The 18,045-nt window shown below is 41.9% G+C and overlaps 1 protein-coding gene across 2 annotated transcripts in view; it reads right to left on the bottom strand.

Annotated features, from left to right (window-relative positions):
- Window positions 1-13,983, bottom strand: part of SLC24A4 (solute carrier family 24 member 4) — a 95,654-nt gene extending 81,671 nt beyond the window's left edge. For both annotated transcript variants that reach the window (XM_018082846.2, XM_029964243.1), the window contains exons 1-2: window positions 13,827-13,983; window positions 11,287-11,397 (exon numbers count right to left, since the gene is read on the bottom strand). In XM_018082846.2, coding sequence (XP_017938335.1) covers window positions 11,287-11,397; window positions 13,827-13,983 — 268 coding nt within the window. The remainder of the gene's footprint in view (window positions 1-11,286; window positions 11,398-13,826) is intronic.
- Between the last annotated feature and the right edge of the window lie 4,062 nt (window positions 13,984-18,045).

Below are 18,045 nucleotides of genomic sequence, written 5' to 3'. Positions count from 1 at the left end.
CAGGTCTGAGCACAGACATGCACGCAGACAATGTTGTCCAACACAGCCATTTTCCACCCTACACTTTGGATACAGGAGGTTCTCATCTCTTCCACAAGTTATCATTTGTGCTGCCTCTCACAGCTGAAAACCCTTTGGAGGACTGCACTGACCCACACACTGACCCCCTGTCAGAAAGCATCTGGCCAAGGTGCAATCTCTCTTCCTCAGAGCTGCACTGCAGAGCTTAATTCAGAGTCCAGTCTAGAGTCAGCAGTGTGGTAGGACCAAAATATATGAAATTGGTCACTGGATGGAAAGAAAGAACTTTAGTTGTGAAGTTTACGATTTTATTCATAAAAAGCATATAATACATGCATCACTGTTCCCATCCCATTTGCCATCTCATCCCAGAAGAATAGTAATGCTAGTGGCATTGGTGTAGCATTCAACCAGGCAGGGGCTGGAATAGGGGAAAAAACATCAAATTTTGAAAGTGTTCAACAAAACCAAAAGACTCTGCAAATAATTTCATGCATTCCACCATGAATCTGAACAATTTCAAAAGCCACTGAGCTTATAGAAACATGGTACTTTTTAAGACCCTGAAATGCTTGTATGATATGGGTAACTGTCCTTTTCTCCATGTAACGTCTCTCTTATATGTGCAAGTTGGTCTTATACCTACATCTATGGGTACAAACTGGTGAAACACTGAGTAAAAAGAATTTCACAAGTAGTTATTTAGCAGAGACTTGATTTTTTCTTTAAAGAAAAAGAGTCCAGAGTGCAAAATGGATATCTTGACCGTTTCAAAACCAGTTATAAATACTACTTTTAATTTAAGCAATTTGAGCTAGTTTTGCTACCTTCAAGACTACATGAAAAGTAATATTATTTTGACTTTCAAAACCCCTTAAGACATTAGAAAAATAAAACTCTGAGTTGGGTGGGATCTGACTCTGTGCTATACAGAAGATAACATTGAACCAAGTTGACTAATTTCCCATTACCAGTCTGCTGTCTTGCAGAGAAAGCAGCCCAGATCCAACCTTTAATTACCTAAGTAGTACTTACTAAACTTAGTTGCCCTAAATATCCACAGCTTAAAGCAGTTCTGGAGATGATCCCAGATAGTCTTTCCAAGTAAGAACACTCTCAACACATGCTATTGCTAAACAATCCCGTACAACCAGACAACTATAGTAAACACACACGGTATTGAAAAATACAATTGATTAACTGATTAACCTCAAATCTGAGGTACTTGGTCTGCACTTAAAAGTCAGCTGGCAGAGAGAAAGTCAGAGAAAAAGCCTCTCATAACACCCCCATGAAATAAAAATAAAAACCAATTTTCAAAGACCTTTGAGTCAGGCACAAGCACAGGTTTTGCTCACACACGGGAAAATACTCAACTCCTTCTTTCCTTTTTCAGCCTGCAAGCAACAAGAGGTCCTCATTTTATCCCTGGTAGTAGCAGAGCATTCATGTTTTATACAGTCCCTCTCACACAGCACTCCCAAAATCATTCCCCAATTGTAGAACCATCACCATAGCAGAGACCTGCAACTTCCCTAGTCACAATTTTTCAACATCATTCTCTATGGATAGCAGTGGGCCCAAAGATGGGTCAGCCAGGCATGTACTCACCCCTTTGTAGGAGCAAATGAGGAGATCTTTACTTTCCAAGGTTTCTTCTCCCTCTAAGTGGAGGACATGGAGAAATCGTAAATGCTCTGTAGTGTAGCACTGAGCTACCAGTTATAACTAGCTGGGAAGTGGTAACCACTTTATTTATTGTGAAAAGTTGTATTTCTCATTTTAAAAAGCACAACAAAAGAGTCAAGTCATGAGATGATCAGGAAGGAGAGCTGAGAGGTGATGATGGCAGCAGCAACAGCTCCAGGCTCAATGAACTTAATATGGCTATAATTTATGATTACAGAGGGAAAGAAAACACAGCTTAGCTACTGACCTTCTCTGCAGACTTTGGGTAAGTCACTTTGCCTTTTTCAGTCTTCTTTTCCTTGTCCATTCCACTAGGTGCTCTTAGGGACTGCCACTGCATTTCACAACAAGGACAGACAACACTACAGCTCTATAGGGACCTTCCATCCTCAACTAGCAAAACATGACTGAAACAGGACTAATTAATATGCTAGTTTTGACTTCTTCCCTGTCTGGCCAATCCTGGCTGGCCAATCTCCTGAGTGCACCCTGATACTCATGGCTCATGAAGTGAGAGTCAAGAAAGGAGAGAATGATAATATTCCAGACAGTTTCTTTCACGCATTAATCTGGAAGGGTCTACACAAAAATAACAAAAAATGGCAAATGGGTATGGGGAACATCTCAAAGTTTCAGTGCAGGAAAAGGAAGCAGACAAAGGACATCAGCAACAGGGAAGAGAAAGGTTTGTAAAAGGCTTCAGAAGGTAAGAAAAAGCCTTACAATTTTAGGCAACAGTAGTCAAAGATCCTGTGGAGGGATTTAAAAAAGCGTGACATAATCAGGCAAAGAATGCAAACTTTACAAAGGCATGAAAAGTAAAGGGAGAAAATTCTCACCAAAGAACTAAGCATCTCACCATCCAGCTCTAAATACCTAGGGCAGAACCCCGGCTGTTGAAAACTATGTCGAGATTGTAATGACAATGGAGTTAAGGCAGTGTACACCAGCACAGATATGCCCTCAGATGCTCTAAAGAACAACTGCCTCTTTCCAAGAGTCTGGGTTTACACTAGGAGCTCACAAAACTCAAAGCACAAGCTGATTCACAGTAAATAGGGGAAGGTGGTAATAAATCTGTTTTCCACATTTCAGTCAATTTAAGCTTCTAAACATAAATTTCATCCAGAAATTCTATTCCAGAAATTTAAGTGTTTCCCACCATCTGTGAACATTTTACATCTTGCTATTCAAAGGTTCAAATACCTCTGCAATAGATCCAGTCATGTTACCCTCAATCGACCAAACTGAGTGCATCATATGCAGGGGAAAAATAATTCATCACGTTTAGGGGATCTCAGAGCATTGTCCAACAAGCAAGTATGCATGGAAACTGAACAGGCAGAGTCTAAATTATCACCTTCTTGCTCACAGGAAGGCACATTTACCACTGTTGCTCACTATGGGTAGAGAATGTTGCTCTAAATACCATTATTGCAGCACCTGTCCTTAACATTAAACTGTTAATTTAATGATGCAAAAAAGGAAACAACTGAATGAGCACACATATATGTAACCTGCCATCCCCCTGCAGTGTCTTCTCTGCTGTACCTCAACTTACCAGCAGAGTCCCAGTAGAAATGAATTTGGCTGTTTCTAAGGCTATTACAATTTCTACTATAATGTCTTCAGTGTTTGTCAACCTCAAAGAATAAAGAAAACCACCACTCTTTATTGCCTGAAGGTCTTACCTCCCTGCAGAACAGGACTGATGCCAATTTAATTGTCATCAGGTTCACAGAGTATTTTCAGCCTGTTAGGTGGGTAATCACATCTATTCTGTAAAATGTCATTGGCATTAATGAATGCAGAACTAAAAACCTATAATAAAATTTCGTAACTTCTGAAAAAAATCAATTATGAGGGTTCTTATCAGAAATATTAGCAGAACAAAGTTTAAAATTAATTTACTGTAATTGCACATTGTGCCTAAGTCTATTTTTAAATCAGTCATTTTGACCCTCAAAAAAATCCATTGAGATTCAAAGAGAGAGAGTTGAGGCTCAGTAGGGTCTGGCTTTGATGAAGCTTTCCAAATTGCTTTATATCTACATCCAGTTTTATGTGCCAAACACAAGGCTAAAAAGCAGCCCTTTGGCAACTTGAGCTCTTTTTACAGACTCCCCTTGCTTTTCCTTCTAGATTTCTTGCCCAACCAAAACCAAACCTCTCACTAAATTTTGATTTTTCATTTTCTCTTATCACTTTCTCTGCTTACTACTTCCCAGGGCCTACCTCTTTGCCTTGCTATTACCAAGATTCTCTCACTGTTCACTATTCAAATTCAGTCTCCCTTCACTCACATGGCCCTTTCATCTATCCTCCAACTCCAGGATCCCTGACTGGGTAATCTTAGTCTTTATACAACACAATTCCAACCCCCAAACTTCTCTATCCCTCCTGCAGCTTCCTGTGAGAATTTTCTATCTCTGGGTGCTTTTCACAACCTGCAATCTCTGCAGCCCAATTCTCTGCTCGTCCAGTTCTGTCTGAATCCTCCACATTGGTGGTCCGAGTTATGGATTGTTAAGGCACTGAGAGCACAGAGATGAAGAAATAAATGCAGAGTTTTAACTTCTCTCAAACAATCCAGTACCTCATAAAGACTGTCCTAGGCCAACCAAGAGTATGGATTAATGCTGATTTACAATGCTTTTCAACTCACTTTCTACAACAGTAAAATCAGGTGTGGTAACAACTGTAACAACTGCACACGATACAAGGCAAGACAGTAGCACTTTCTGTCTCAGCTGCAGTACATGGAGACATGTTACAAGCAATAAGGTAAAAAGCAAGCAGTGAAATCAAAATTGCCATGGATAAGGATGGGTAAATTTAAACACAGCTTTTATACCAACAGCACCATTTTCTGAGTGTAAAATCGAGCAGATATCCACACAAAAAGGTTTATCTGCATGGTCATACCAGTGAAGAACACATCTAAATACCCATCCATTATCCCATACCAAATGTGAGTCAGTCAGCAATACCACAGAGATCTGCATGGCCAAGTCTCACTAACTTTGACTCTGAAATCCCCAGTTCAGGATTTCAAATATGTCCTGAGTAAAACACAATTCATTTGATTTCCATACCAAATCACAGGGCAACTCAGGTTGGATGGAACCTGAGGAGGTCATATTAGTCCAAACTTGTAATCAAATATCATTTTTGCAGGAGCCAAGATCAAGACTGAGGTATCTGGATTTGATTCTTTGCTCTATCACATTTTATGACCTCAGGCCAGTAATTTGCACAGCTACTGTCTGTCTGAGTTGTCTGCAGTTACAGAAAGACACGTTGCACTATTACTACATTAATATTTGAGAAATGCTTAGGCAATGTGGTTTGAAATATAGGCAATCAGACATCTAAGTACTAAGGCTGGAGTTTCTAATATGGGAAATTAATACAGTTTCTAACATGGGAAACTTCAGATCTTAGTCTTAGCACTCCAGAGCATTCAACCTGGGTGTTTTGTTCCAGTCAAAGAAAGTAAGGGTCTGTGTCCCCAGACGTTAAATTTGGTTCTGAAGTGGCTACGTTTTAAAAATTCTCATTTTTGTTTCAGACCTGCTTTTTGGTTTCAGAGCAAAGACTTGGCTTGTAAAGTACTTATCCACAGTGTGCTTTAACTGGACCCAAACCAACTATAAATAAATCTGAGTCATATGAAATAAAGATTATATCAAGTAATATTTTTATTAGATTTAAGAATATACAGCAATATAAAAAAACCCTATTAAATATGCTTCATTTGCTTTTATTTACTACATTTCTAAATGGCATTTTAGTCAGACACTAATTTACTGTGCGTTAAACTACTTCCTGCAAACTTGACACTTAGACCTGGGGATATAGATAAATTACCCTGGAGTTCGTTTTGTGTTCTCAACTCTCCAGGGGATGCTGCTGGCAGGTTAAGCCAAAGCACAGAGAGATGTTTGTCTCATTTCTTTCTACTATTTTGGATGCCAGTATTAATACACTGCTAGAAAATGAACAGCTCAGAGAGAAGGGTGGTTATTTTTCAAATTCTACCTTCAATCAAAGCACGTTTCCTACACGAGTTCACAAAAAAATAAACAAAACACTTTTCCCAACTAACTTCAACTATATCTACCTGCAAATCCACTTAATACCCACATTCATAATCCAGGCAAACAGTGTCAGAACTTCAACCTAAATCTAGGTGTGAGTTCTGATGAGGAGACCTTGAGAGTCACATGAGAAAAGCTTGGCATTAAATGTCTGTCACTCACTCTCATCTAGTCCACTAAAAGCAGTTTTGAATTGTCACACATCTATTTTCCTCAGAACCAGAAACCATTGAAATCACAATCAATAAAGTTTACTGCTCAACAGGGACAAGAGTGAGTCTGCAGACACCGGTGAGGGGGATAACTGAAAGCGAACCCAAAACAAATAAAACCCCACCAGCACATGACAAGTGGCTACAGAAATAAGCTACATGTTAGCTGGTTAGCAAGTCTTTCAACTACATAATTATATACATCTGTGCCTGCGTACATAGACATTCACAGGACACTGTATCTATGTGTTATGTGAATACCATATGCATAAAGCAACTAAGAAATTTTTTCTTAAACCTTTCCTCATTTTCATTTCCTTTTAGATCAACACAAGAAAAGGATGCTTAAGGCAGGTAATTTTCCTGGTCTTTGAGGGCATAAGACACTGAAGTAACAAAACATTTTAAATCAACATATATGCACTATCAGTAATTCTATCATACTGTAACAATTGCACATTTTCTATGCATCAAGGCAGACAGCAAGTCTGACTAATAGGCGAGTGGGGAATATTTGCAAATAACATAATACAACACAGTAATTGCCTGTATTACCTCAATGAGAGCATAGTCTTTCTATGCTAGGTATTGTATGAAAGCATAGTAAGAGAACTTGCAGGTCGTGCTGAGCCTACTAATTTAGGCTGTTCATGAAACAAAGGTTTACAGTGAAATTATTAATACCACCTCCTTAAAAGCAGAGGTCTAAGGCATTTATCCCTGCTACAAAATGGAAGGTTGATCTAGGGAAGATCATGAGCACATTGTTTAAAAGAAATACATATTATCACATTGTTTAAAGAGAATTTACATCAGCACAAAATTACATATTCCACCAGAATTTATTACGCTACGTTTCTGATCTTATATATTAAGGTGTCTACAAGCATTAAGAAAAAGGACACATCAATCCAGCATGTTGAGAATTATGTATTTAAATAAGCACTGTGTTTGTTAAAACTGATGGAAATCGATGGTTCCTACAGTGTCTTTACTACAAGTGTACAAGAAATAACTTTTTCTATCCCTTCGGAAAATTACTTTTTGAGACATCATCGATTTTTGTAGAAAAACTAAGAGGCTCTTGTCCTCTCTACAGTACACTAACAAAACTGTCTAAGACGTCTATAGTTTCTCTACAATGCATCACATCTTACATGAGTCCCCAAGGTTATAACTAACAGTGTAAAATATACACAGACTTAATGACTTTTGATCCTGACTCATACACATGCTAATGAGAAACACATTTTATTTCACTGTAGAGGACTGATTCTTTCTCTGTTACTGCACGAACAGAAAACATTGCTACAATGTGCTCTTTAATTCCAAACTAAAAAGGCAGCATGGCTCAGGGAGAACTGCTAACGCTGCCTTTCCCCCAGTCCATAATTCATCTTCACCCGCTGATAACAATGGGAGGAGCGTGCCTGAACAAAATTGCCAGCTATTTAAAATCAGTGTAGCTCATGAACTGTCCATGGTTGACAAACTGCTGGACAGAAAACACCACTGCCTCTTTCAGTTTCAAGGCCACTTACTGACTAGTGTCAGAAAATAATGGAAATATATTCCCAGATATTTCTAATTCACAGCAAGAAATTTAAGTATTTTCTGTACCATACACAGGGATTAATTGAAAATGTTCACAACAGCAAAGAATCTGGATCAGTTGAGTAACAACCTAACATGACCCAGTGGAGTCACACGGTGAGAAATATCATGCCACCCAGTCACCCCACCTTGCAAGTGCTCTGGAAACGTTACTTGGAGTTCTGGAGGACACAGAGTCATGGCAACGTTTTGAAACATGAGGCAAGCCACTGGAGCAGAGAGGCTACAAATCAGACTTGCTGGGCAGATGGCACTGCAAGCTAGTGAGCTGACGGCAGATGGGAGCAAGAGCTTCGATAAGGCCAAAAAGTTGGTTGCAAACTAACGAGATATGTTAAGATGCTAGAGACAACTACTCCTCCTTTCTGATTGCTCTGCTTCGAGGTCAGATCAACTCCTCCTCCCACAGGAATCTACCCAGAGCCATGAAGAAAAGGTAGTTTGGTTTCCATCTAAGAGGAATACCCATGGCAGCCATCCAGCCACAGCAGTCACCCAACACCAAATAAGCATAAGATTCACAATTCAGAAATTCCAGGCTCTCATAAAATTCTACCATCCAGAGCCTTTCACATGCAATCTATAAATCCTTCAGCCCCCAGGACAATATGAAGACCTCTGTCTTATCATGGCAGAGGAGCTTTCAACAAAGGGTAAGTTTAAAGCTAGGAAGGACCTTTAATGGAAAAATGCTACACAACACACTAACCATGGTGAGGATTTGGTCTCAGTCCAGACTAGAACCAAGGTTGGCTTGGTGCTCACAAATGTTCCTACTCCTTCCTGCAGCTGACCTACAGTTCCTTTGCTGCTGTTATGGGATAGAAACTAGCTATAATTCCTTATGATTGCAGAATAGTTACTATCAGAAAACATGTGTAGTACCTCTTAAGATAGTCAGAAACATCAGTCTTCTGATAATAAAAGCAGTCTTTCTCCTCTAGGGATATATATACACATACATATATATTTTCTTTCCTTTGTCAGAGCCTCAGGGTTCTTTTTTAAAGCTGCATTGCCAAGACTTCAAAGTTTTTTCTGTTCTGAAACAATGGCCCCAGAAAAAAATGTTTCCAGAAAAACACAATACAAAATTATCTACTTCAGTAAATGAAACTATCTCAGACAGTGTAGGTTAAGTGAGCTTCTAGCAGATAGCAGCTTCCACAAGCTTATGGAGTTTTTATCCCAAGATATATTACAAAGGGTGAGCCTTTGTTATGACTGTCATGAACTGTAGTGATCTCATGGTCTTTATAAACTTCTATAGCTGCAATTTGAAATTTCTAACAATTGGGGATTTATTTTTTTTTTACTTACATGTAAGTAAGAAAGTGGTAAACAAATTAACTCTGTTGAAAGCTTTTGAGAAAAAGGAAGTAAAACTGCAGACTTGTGTGGGAAGTTAATAAAAAGAGAGCACAGCAATAGCACTGCAAGGACACAAAGGATTAACAGACTCTCAGCAAGAACTTGCATTTTCCAGGGTACTATGAAGTTCTTATACCCTAAACACACATAGGAAAACATTCACATAACATAAAAAAACTGCTATATACCATACAAACTCCCAAGCATTTGTAGGGTCCCTTGTGCTTAAAGCAGACACAAGAGATGGCATAGGTAAGAATAAGTACATGTCGTAAAGGAGCCCATAGAGAACGGTATATTCATATACTAACTGAAAATCCACACTCTCTCACCAATTTTCTATGCAATCTTCATCAAGCCTCTTGACCTTTCCTGGGACTTCTCTCTCTGTAATCATGTGATTACAAGATACATTCCCATAGAGATGAGCTATGCTACTAGCTCCTTTTTTGATAGGTTTTACATCATTGTACCTTATTGTCATTACAAGCCAAATCTCATTCCCAGGCTACGAGACAAGAATGAAAAAATAATTAAAAACAAAACAAAACAAAACAACAACAACAACAACAAAAACCAAACAAACCAACACCAGCCAATCCACCAAAAAAAAAAAATCAAAACAAAACAAACAACCCAGCCCAAATCTACAGAACTTGTTACTGAGCAATAACAATAATTGGTTCTTATGGACCCATTCCTGTTCAACAAACATCAACTTCAGCTATTTTCAGATGCTTACTTTATTTGCATCTATCTTACATCTAGCCACTCATGCAGCATCTCAATTCCTCCTTCAGCTGCAGAAGATACACAGTGATAAGCTGTACATAACTGCAGAATAACAGGAAGTGATTAAAAATGCTACAGTTGCAATCCTGTCAGATTTCATCTGTAAATCTGTGTTCTAACAGAAGAAACACTTTTTAAAAGAAAGTCTAATATCATCACTGTGACTAGAAATCATTACTTTAATGCAAGTCTTGTGATATTTTTCTTAGAACTTCAGCATCCTGAGGCAGATTTGGGCCTCCCTTGTGTCCAGCTCTTGTGGTTACAGAGAAAAGTGCACCTGAGTGACCCGAGCCTCAGAAAGCAAATCAAAATGACTCAACTGTATTTATCTATTCCAATTGTTCTTACAGTAATCTTGCAATTTTAGAGGAATGGAAGGAGCTGAACTATTTGTTCTAAACATGTGAAGAAGTCATCCCTGCTCCCGAAATTCCAATTTACATACAATCGTACGTTTTCCCTTGGCAGTGCTATCATCGTAAAAAAGTTCTCATTCGTGCTAAATGGAAATCCCTATCAGAACTTTCAGAGGCATCTTTCTGATGTAGCTTCTACAATTTTGTGGCTCCTGTTGCCTTGGCTCCAGGTGTGCTCAGACATGATTACATATATCACATCACATATATATAAGAAAACAGAAGAGGAGTAGGAAAGAATACTAAGTGAGGGGCAGGAGTACTGCTCCAAACTCTCCTAGTGCCTGGGGCTGACAGTATCCTAGAACTCATGCTGTTGCTGTTTGCAAGAAGGCACAGACTCAATTGCCATCAAAGAGTTGATCAAAGAGTCATATTAAAAAAAAAAATCTCAACTTCAAATTAACTTGGCTAGCGCCGTTGGCAAAATGTCTCATCTCCCACACACCGTAAACCACAGAGAGGCAAGGAGAGAGAGAAAGGAAATACACATTGGGAAGACAGATGGGAACATGAAAGCATTGTGGACTAACACTGATACTAAAATGCGTCATCTATTCCTGCCCTCAATCAATTCTTATTGCCTGGCCAAGATAGATATCCTGAAGTAAAATGGATTCCAGGGTTTCCATATCACTTACCTCATCTTCCCCGTTCATACAATATAAATTCCTACACTGAATAGTTTATCATTAAACTAGCTAAGCATGGTTAACTGTATAATGGTAATGAACACAAATTAGTGTGCTCAGATGTCATCTCAAACACAGCATGTTTAGCTACCCATAGTTTCAAGAAGAGCACACCTCTCATTACTAGTGCAATACATTCAGTACCAGCTGGACAGAAATTAATAAGCACCAAAAGAAACAAAATTAAAGAAATCAAATTGTCAGCACTAGTCTCATAAAGACCCCCAAAACATTACATAGCACTATAAACCTTATTTCTTCAAAGAACAGCCCTGGGGTATTTTTAAGTTTAACACTTTCATGTTTACGCATCACTGCAGCTTGGTCATCATGGCACTACCCAATCTCAAAACATCACAAAGTTTTCCCATCTTACCTGGCTCTGTACAGTTCTTCTCTTCATGTGTCCCATTAGGTGATGCCATCAACCTTCTATTCCTCCACAGTTCTGATATGGTACCTCTGTCTGCAACAATTGGTTCTCGTCCTGTATTAAACAGAAAGAGGTTATGCCCATTAAAGTTGATTTTTTGTACGTCACCCTAACTGGACTGTGTGCACCCACTGGTGAGGAGCATGGGCAGACCATCAGAATGTAAGCGCAGCAAAATCGAGGTGTGACTGGAGCACGTGCCAACAGACGTATGCTGGGTGCTCCCACCTCCCAAGGGTGTAACCAGCTATGAAGGTGCAGTATCTGAGCTGTTAACATGCTCTGGCCATCGGAATGGCTGTGACCCACAACAGGACAATACTCTGCAGCAAGCAAATGCTGAAGCCTGTACCTGTGAAAGCCAACTCTTAGCAGTTCCTATAGACGAAACAGCCCAGCAATGCCGACATAAGCAACAACCACACTTCCATTTTGCCACCTGCATTTGCATATACTGCATCACTGCTTTCACAAAAAAAATAAAAATGCGTCTGGGCATGTTCCAGTTACATTTTAGTTTATTCTGAGTCTAGATGCTGAACTTTTCAGTGGTGGGTATATTCGATAACATCAAACCGTTCATAACTTGTCAAAGAAAATGGAAAGTAACTGCATAGTGAACCCTCGTAAGTCTGAAGAAAAACAAACTTCTTTAGAAGTCAATGGAGCTTTTGCCTCAACTCATACTCCAGAAGCATTCTCAATGAAACCTGCTAAATAGAGCACAGGAGCACTTGTGATAATGTAAGGTATGCAATTAAAATAATCAAATAAAGAACAGAACCTCTTAATTAAATCACTTCCACCTCAATCTTATCCTTTTCAAATGAACATATTATAATAACAACAAAAATTCTTCCATGGCTGATCTTAAAGTTTACATTGTCATCACGTAACGGTTGTGTTTTGTTACAGTAACTCTTGCAAAGAAAAAAAAATCTAGCCTGGAATTTAGATTTTCTAGAGTATTTGCTAAAATATTCTGAGCCACAATTATAAGAAACATAGAGAACAGATGGTCAGTGTTTATGGATAATATGTATTGTAAATTAGCCAGCTGAAAAAAAACCAACTACCTGATGCAGCATACCATAAAAAAATTAGGTTATGAGGGATTTAGTTGATAACCCAGGAGATTAAAAACTTTCATTAGTCATGACATTTTTCATGTAAACCTAAAAAAGTTCTAGAAAAACAATAAGTTCAAGAAAAAACCCTCTCAAACTATGCAAACATATTCATACCCCCAGTACTTGTTTTCACAAACCAGTAAGTTTATGAAAATAAATAGCTGGTGCAAGAGAAAAAATCCCATAGGCATGACAAACAGTTCTAAATAAAGAAACCGACAGTATACTCTAAATCCACAATTTAAAATACAAGTTGAAAGTTTTAAGATGAGCAATATGCTAAATGGTCTAAGATGCTGAATTCTTTTATGGATGGCTTATTGCCATCCTAGATACAGCTCAAACAAATCAGGCAATAATTCGAGCACAAGGGCATTACAAAGTATAACAAGTTCCAGCAGATTTTTCTTCCCTAAAGCATACACTTGAACTTCAGCTCTAATTTAAGCATATGGCCCATCCTAATTGTGCTGAAATCTGATTTTCTTTTATTACATGTAGACGTAAGATCTAGGCTTAGTTGATTTTGTTCTTAAATCCTCAAGGACTGCCGGCAGCCCTATCTAGGGACCCAAGTGCTGCCCCAGCAACCTTAGTCTTTGTATTTGAGTGATGTGAAGCATATTGCATGAAGAGGGCCTGAAGCTGCACACTTTACAGCCCAGCCATGTGGTTAATTATAAATGCATCAGTTTACCAACACAGCAGTTGCACAAAGGATGCAAAAGACTCCCTATATAATACTCTCTCTACAAAACATATGATTAGCACTGTTCCTTGCCTAAAATGCAGAATTTCTGTCAAATTCATACTGTAATGGGGGGGCAAGATGTTAGGTGTGCGTGTGAGATTGAGAAAAGCAGCAGTTGTAGCTGATGGAGGTTTACAACCTAAGGACAAAATGAAAGGTGGCCCGAAGTTGCAACGGGGACCACAAGCGGCCGGAGAGAACTCAACTCTGATGCAGCGGCAGGGAGAAACTCTGTCAGGGCCGTTCCAAGCACGCAGCTGCCCCGTGATGCCCCTTCGGTCCATGGCCCGAGAGACACGGCGGACTCGGGGCCGGGGAGCCCTGAACCCCCAGGCGCCAGCGGCGCAGCCACCTCTCTCCCCGGGGCATCCACATCCACCCCGCGCCTCCGCCCGGCGCAGGGGTTTCTCCCGCGGAACCCGCGCTGCTCCCCCGCCCGCCGGGGTATTTCCACTGGGAGACTCAAAAACGGGAAGAGGCGGCCGCGCTTGACCCCGCAAACCCCGGCTGCTCCTGGTGGGCGGCCGGGCAGCCCCCGGGCCGCCCCAGCCGCCCGCCCGGCCCTGCCGGGGTCCGCCGGTCCCGCCGCCACCGCCACTCACCCGCTCTGGAGAGCAGGCTGGACATGCACCAGGCGAAGAAGAGGATGGCGCAGATGAAGCCCAGCTGCTGCAGCAGCATCTCCCGCCTCTTGCGAACTTTCCTCAGCATAAGCAGCATGGTCTTCGGGGGAGCGAGCGGCGTCCCCTCCGGCTCCATCGGAGAGAGCGCGGGCGCCGAGGGGGCGGCCAGCGGGGTCGGTGGGAAAACGTGGGCTCACTCCCGCCAGCTTCCCGCGGGGCGGCTCCTAGCGGGCGGGCGGCAGCGGCGGAGAGAAGGCGATGCCCAGGGCCTGCACCGGTCGACAGCGGGCGCGGCGGAGAAGGCAGGTGGCGGCGGGCGGGGGCGCGGGGAAGCGGCGGCAGCCCTGGAGGCGGAGGCGGGGGGAGCCGTCGCGCTTCAAGGGGCGCGGGCTGAGCCCAGCGCCCAACAACGCACCATCTGGACGGCGGCGGAGGAAGCGGCGCGGCGGCGGCCAAGCCCTCGGGCAGCGCCCGCCCCACAAGCGCGCCGCGGGCTGGCGGGTCAGCACCGAGGGAACGACGGACACATCCAATGCTGCTCCCTGTGCCGCCCGCTCGCCCAAGTTTGAAGTTTTCCCTGTCCTCCCTCCTCCCCTGCCGCCAGCCGTGGGCGGCGGGTGGGGCGTCACATGCCGCCGCGGCTCTTCAGACGTCGACGCCGAGTGGCCACTCAGCCCCGCGCGGGCGGCCCGGCCCACTTCTGCCCGCCCCTCTCACGCGCAAACTTTCTGGGTGGCTACTCCGCACCATGGCAACGCGCGGGTGCCCTCCCCCACCGCGGAGCGGGGGGGAAGAAATAACTGGGGACATTAATCCTCTCCCCTGCACGGTGCAGGAATGACCCGCTCCCGGTGCCGCGGTTGGCGGGGCCACCGGGGCGCGGGGGGGAGCGGCCAGCGGCAGGTGCCGCGGAGCCGGGGTGCGGACCGGGATCCAGGACGGGGCTGGGGTCGCCTGGGGTGGGAGAGCGGCCGCTGGAGCGGGTCGGAGGGCAGTGGGCTGGAGGGAAAGTGCCGGGGTGCCGTGGTGACGGGGGCGTCGGGCACTGATGGCTTGGGATTCTTCCAGCTGTCTCCAGGAGATGCGTTTCAAGATGGATTTCCATGGGGAGAATGATGCTTCTGCAAGCAGTTTGCACTACAACGAACATGTGGTGTTCAGGACGACAAATTAATGACCCATTTTGTGCAACGGTGGTTAGTTCCAGACTGTGCCACAGTGGATTTTGCTTCTTTTTTTAACTAAAATTTGATGTTTACATTAATTAAGTGGTTACTGTTAGCCAACGAGAGCAGCTCTGGGAACTTCCTCCTACAGCACAGGCATCAGTTCATGTATTCCTCCCAGAAATGCTGTGCATGTGAGGAAGAGCATGTAGGCAAAACAGGATTAACTCATCTGATCTTCTTTTCCATACAGCATTTGGTTTACAACAGGAGGCCTTTCAGGTGATTCCGGCTGGATCTTTGTCCATGTGCTTGAGGACATACAATGCTTCATATCTGGCATTGTTTCTAATGGTGTCATAATTACAATACAAATATCCTGCCTACAAAAACAAATCATCACAAATAAAATATCACCAATCCTCTGCTTTCCCATCATTCTAATGTGTTTTTTAATTTTGCTTGTGAATTCTATCTGCTGTAGTGAGATTCAGCAGCACAGTGCTCAGGATGCCGTGGTACACACTGCGTGTGAAATTGCTCTTAGATTCATGCTGAAGACTGCCAATTGTCTCAAGTGCAAAAGGCATTACTCAAACTGGGGAACCAAAGAGAAGCAGTTGTGTTAACCTTGTTGCTGGCATGCACATAGCTGTCTTAACTGTTCAGGCTCCAGTGGCACCTAGGCTCTAATGGGCTCTTGACCTTCTGATTTACATTAAAGCAGGAAAACAACTGCATGTTAGAAGAATGGCACTGAGACATGCTCCAGTCTTCTCTCTTCCATTCCCTTTATAGCTGCTGAGATAGGAAAAATAACACTGAAAGCTCTTGCCTACTACAAAGAAGGTAATAGAGAAGATTACAAGCCAGATTATGTCCCTTTATTTCTCTCCATGGCCATATAAGAAATCTCACAGTTGAACCCAGAATCTCACTGTTCTGAACCCAGAATGGTGAAAGCCATCCCTGACCAAAAAAACTTATAGGCTAGTTAGACACAGAGGCATTGGAATCTGGATAAAGGCAAATGAAGGTCTTTAGATCAGCACTGTTGTTTATAGTGGACTGGGGTTTTTTTCATTGAAGACCTTTAAGCTCCAGTGAAGGTATTGGTTGGCCATGTCAGTAGAGATGCCACTTTCATACCCTGTCATCTGTCATAATACCTGAAAGCTAATTCCTCACGTGGCTTTCCATCACCTCTTTGCTGGGGCTAAAGCCTCTGCTTCCATCCAGAGTGGTAATGTGAACACCAGTCTGCCATCCTCTTCTGTGTTTAATAAGAGCTTTAATAAGACTGTAGTTTTCTGTATGAAGATTTTGTCTAGCAATAGAAGGATGGTGACACTGGAGGGTATTGCAGAGATTTGTTGTTTTTTTTCAGTATCCACTTGCTGTAAGTTTATAATCTTCTTAGAATCACAGAATTGTAAGATTGGAAAATACTTGTAGGATCGAGTCCAACCATTAACCCAGCACTGACACATTCACTACTAAACCATGTCCCCCATCTACATATTTTTTGAACACTTCCAGGGATGGTGATTCCACCACTTCCCAAGGCAACTTGTTCCAATGCCTGACCATTCTTCACTGATAAAGGCCATGGCTTCAGAGAAGCTGTCCTGATGGTTGAGTCTCTTGCTGCAGCTGATGGAGGTTGCTTGTGATTTTTCTATTTACCATGCTTATTCTCTTACTTATTCTTTATGCTGAGGACATTTTCAAAGCCATGGCACTCCTGATCACAGGCCGTGATTCACAGGTATTCACAGGTATTTCATATTTGCGTCTATGGGATGTTTACACAAAGACCATGGAAGTGAACCATTGTTAGAGGTCCTAAGTTTCACATGTGAGGGATTTTCATTAATTCTGTCAAGTCCTATGAACATCACATGGATCAAACCAAACCACATGGTTAGTAACAGGAATGCAATTATAATATTGCCTTTTTCAGACACAGTTTGTTTTCCTTTTTCTTGCTGTTAAAAAGTTGTCCGTTTTAGAGGTAACAGTTAGTGACTATAGAAACCCTGAGGCCTTCCCTGTGAGCAACAGAAAGCAAAACACAAAACCCAAAACCATGAAGAGATCTCTTGTGAATCCCTCACACAGAAATCTGCTACCCATGATGGTGTGTCTCTCCCCCTCCTGTGTACACAAAGGAGGCAGATCAAAGTTCAGACAGTACTAATCTCCTAATCATACAAGCTTCTGATTAGCATTTTTAATCAGTCTGGTGATCACAGGGCAGCCTCAAAATTGTTCTTGAATACTGAACTTTCAGAACAGAATTCGAAATCACTTTTATTTTGGTGGGTTGTTTTTGTGAAATGTGTCAGATATCTCTTTGTGTAGAATGTCTCAAACGGAAGTGGTATGCTGCAGAACTCAGCTCCAGTCACCTCTCCCCAACAGCAGTCAGGACCTGCACCTCAGGGATCTGTTTGAGTGCATTCAAGCCATTCACGTGGAGGTTGTTACTGCAATCACATCCCAACATTTTCATCATGGATTTAAGACATCCATGCTGTTTATGAGGGTATAGTGATACAGTGTCGGGGGCAAAAAAGAGGCAAATGCTTTCTGCCTAAGGTGGCATTACAAATTTTACATTCATTTTTTAAATCTGAAATTATTGCTATCTCTTACTGCAACCAGAACATCTATGTATAAATTCAATGCAGTCTTCCATTAATAGTCTCAAAAAAAAAAAAAAGAAAGAAAGAGTGAGACACATGGTTTTCTGAGTGGTGCCTTCACAGTGAGTGGTATGGTGATACCCTGGATGTTCTGTTTCCATTACAGTAAGAACAAAATGTTTTCCAGATTAGGTCTAGGAGTTCTGAAAGAATTACATTTTGAAAATTAAAGGTATTTGGGAAATATCATCAAAACAAAGTGTAAAGGAAGAAAATATTAAATAGCACTTGTCTTTAAGCCAAATGCAAGAAACAGTTCTTTCTTGTTACTGTGCTTATCATTGTGATCATTTAACTTTTGTGTATGTCCCATGCCAAAATGTC

The sequence above is a fragment of the Manacus vitellinus genome, unplaced genomic scaffold, assembly GCF_001715985.3.
Source record: "Manacus vitellinus isolate BGI_N305 unplaced genomic scaffold, ASM171598v3 scaffold_6_pilon, whole genome shotgun sequence".
Lineage (NCBI taxonomy): Eukaryota > Metazoa > Chordata > Aves > Passeriformes > Pipridae > Manacus > Manacus vitellinus.
The sequence above is the reverse complement of the archived record's forward strand: the minus strand, read 5'-3'. Positions and strand labels throughout refer to the sequence as shown.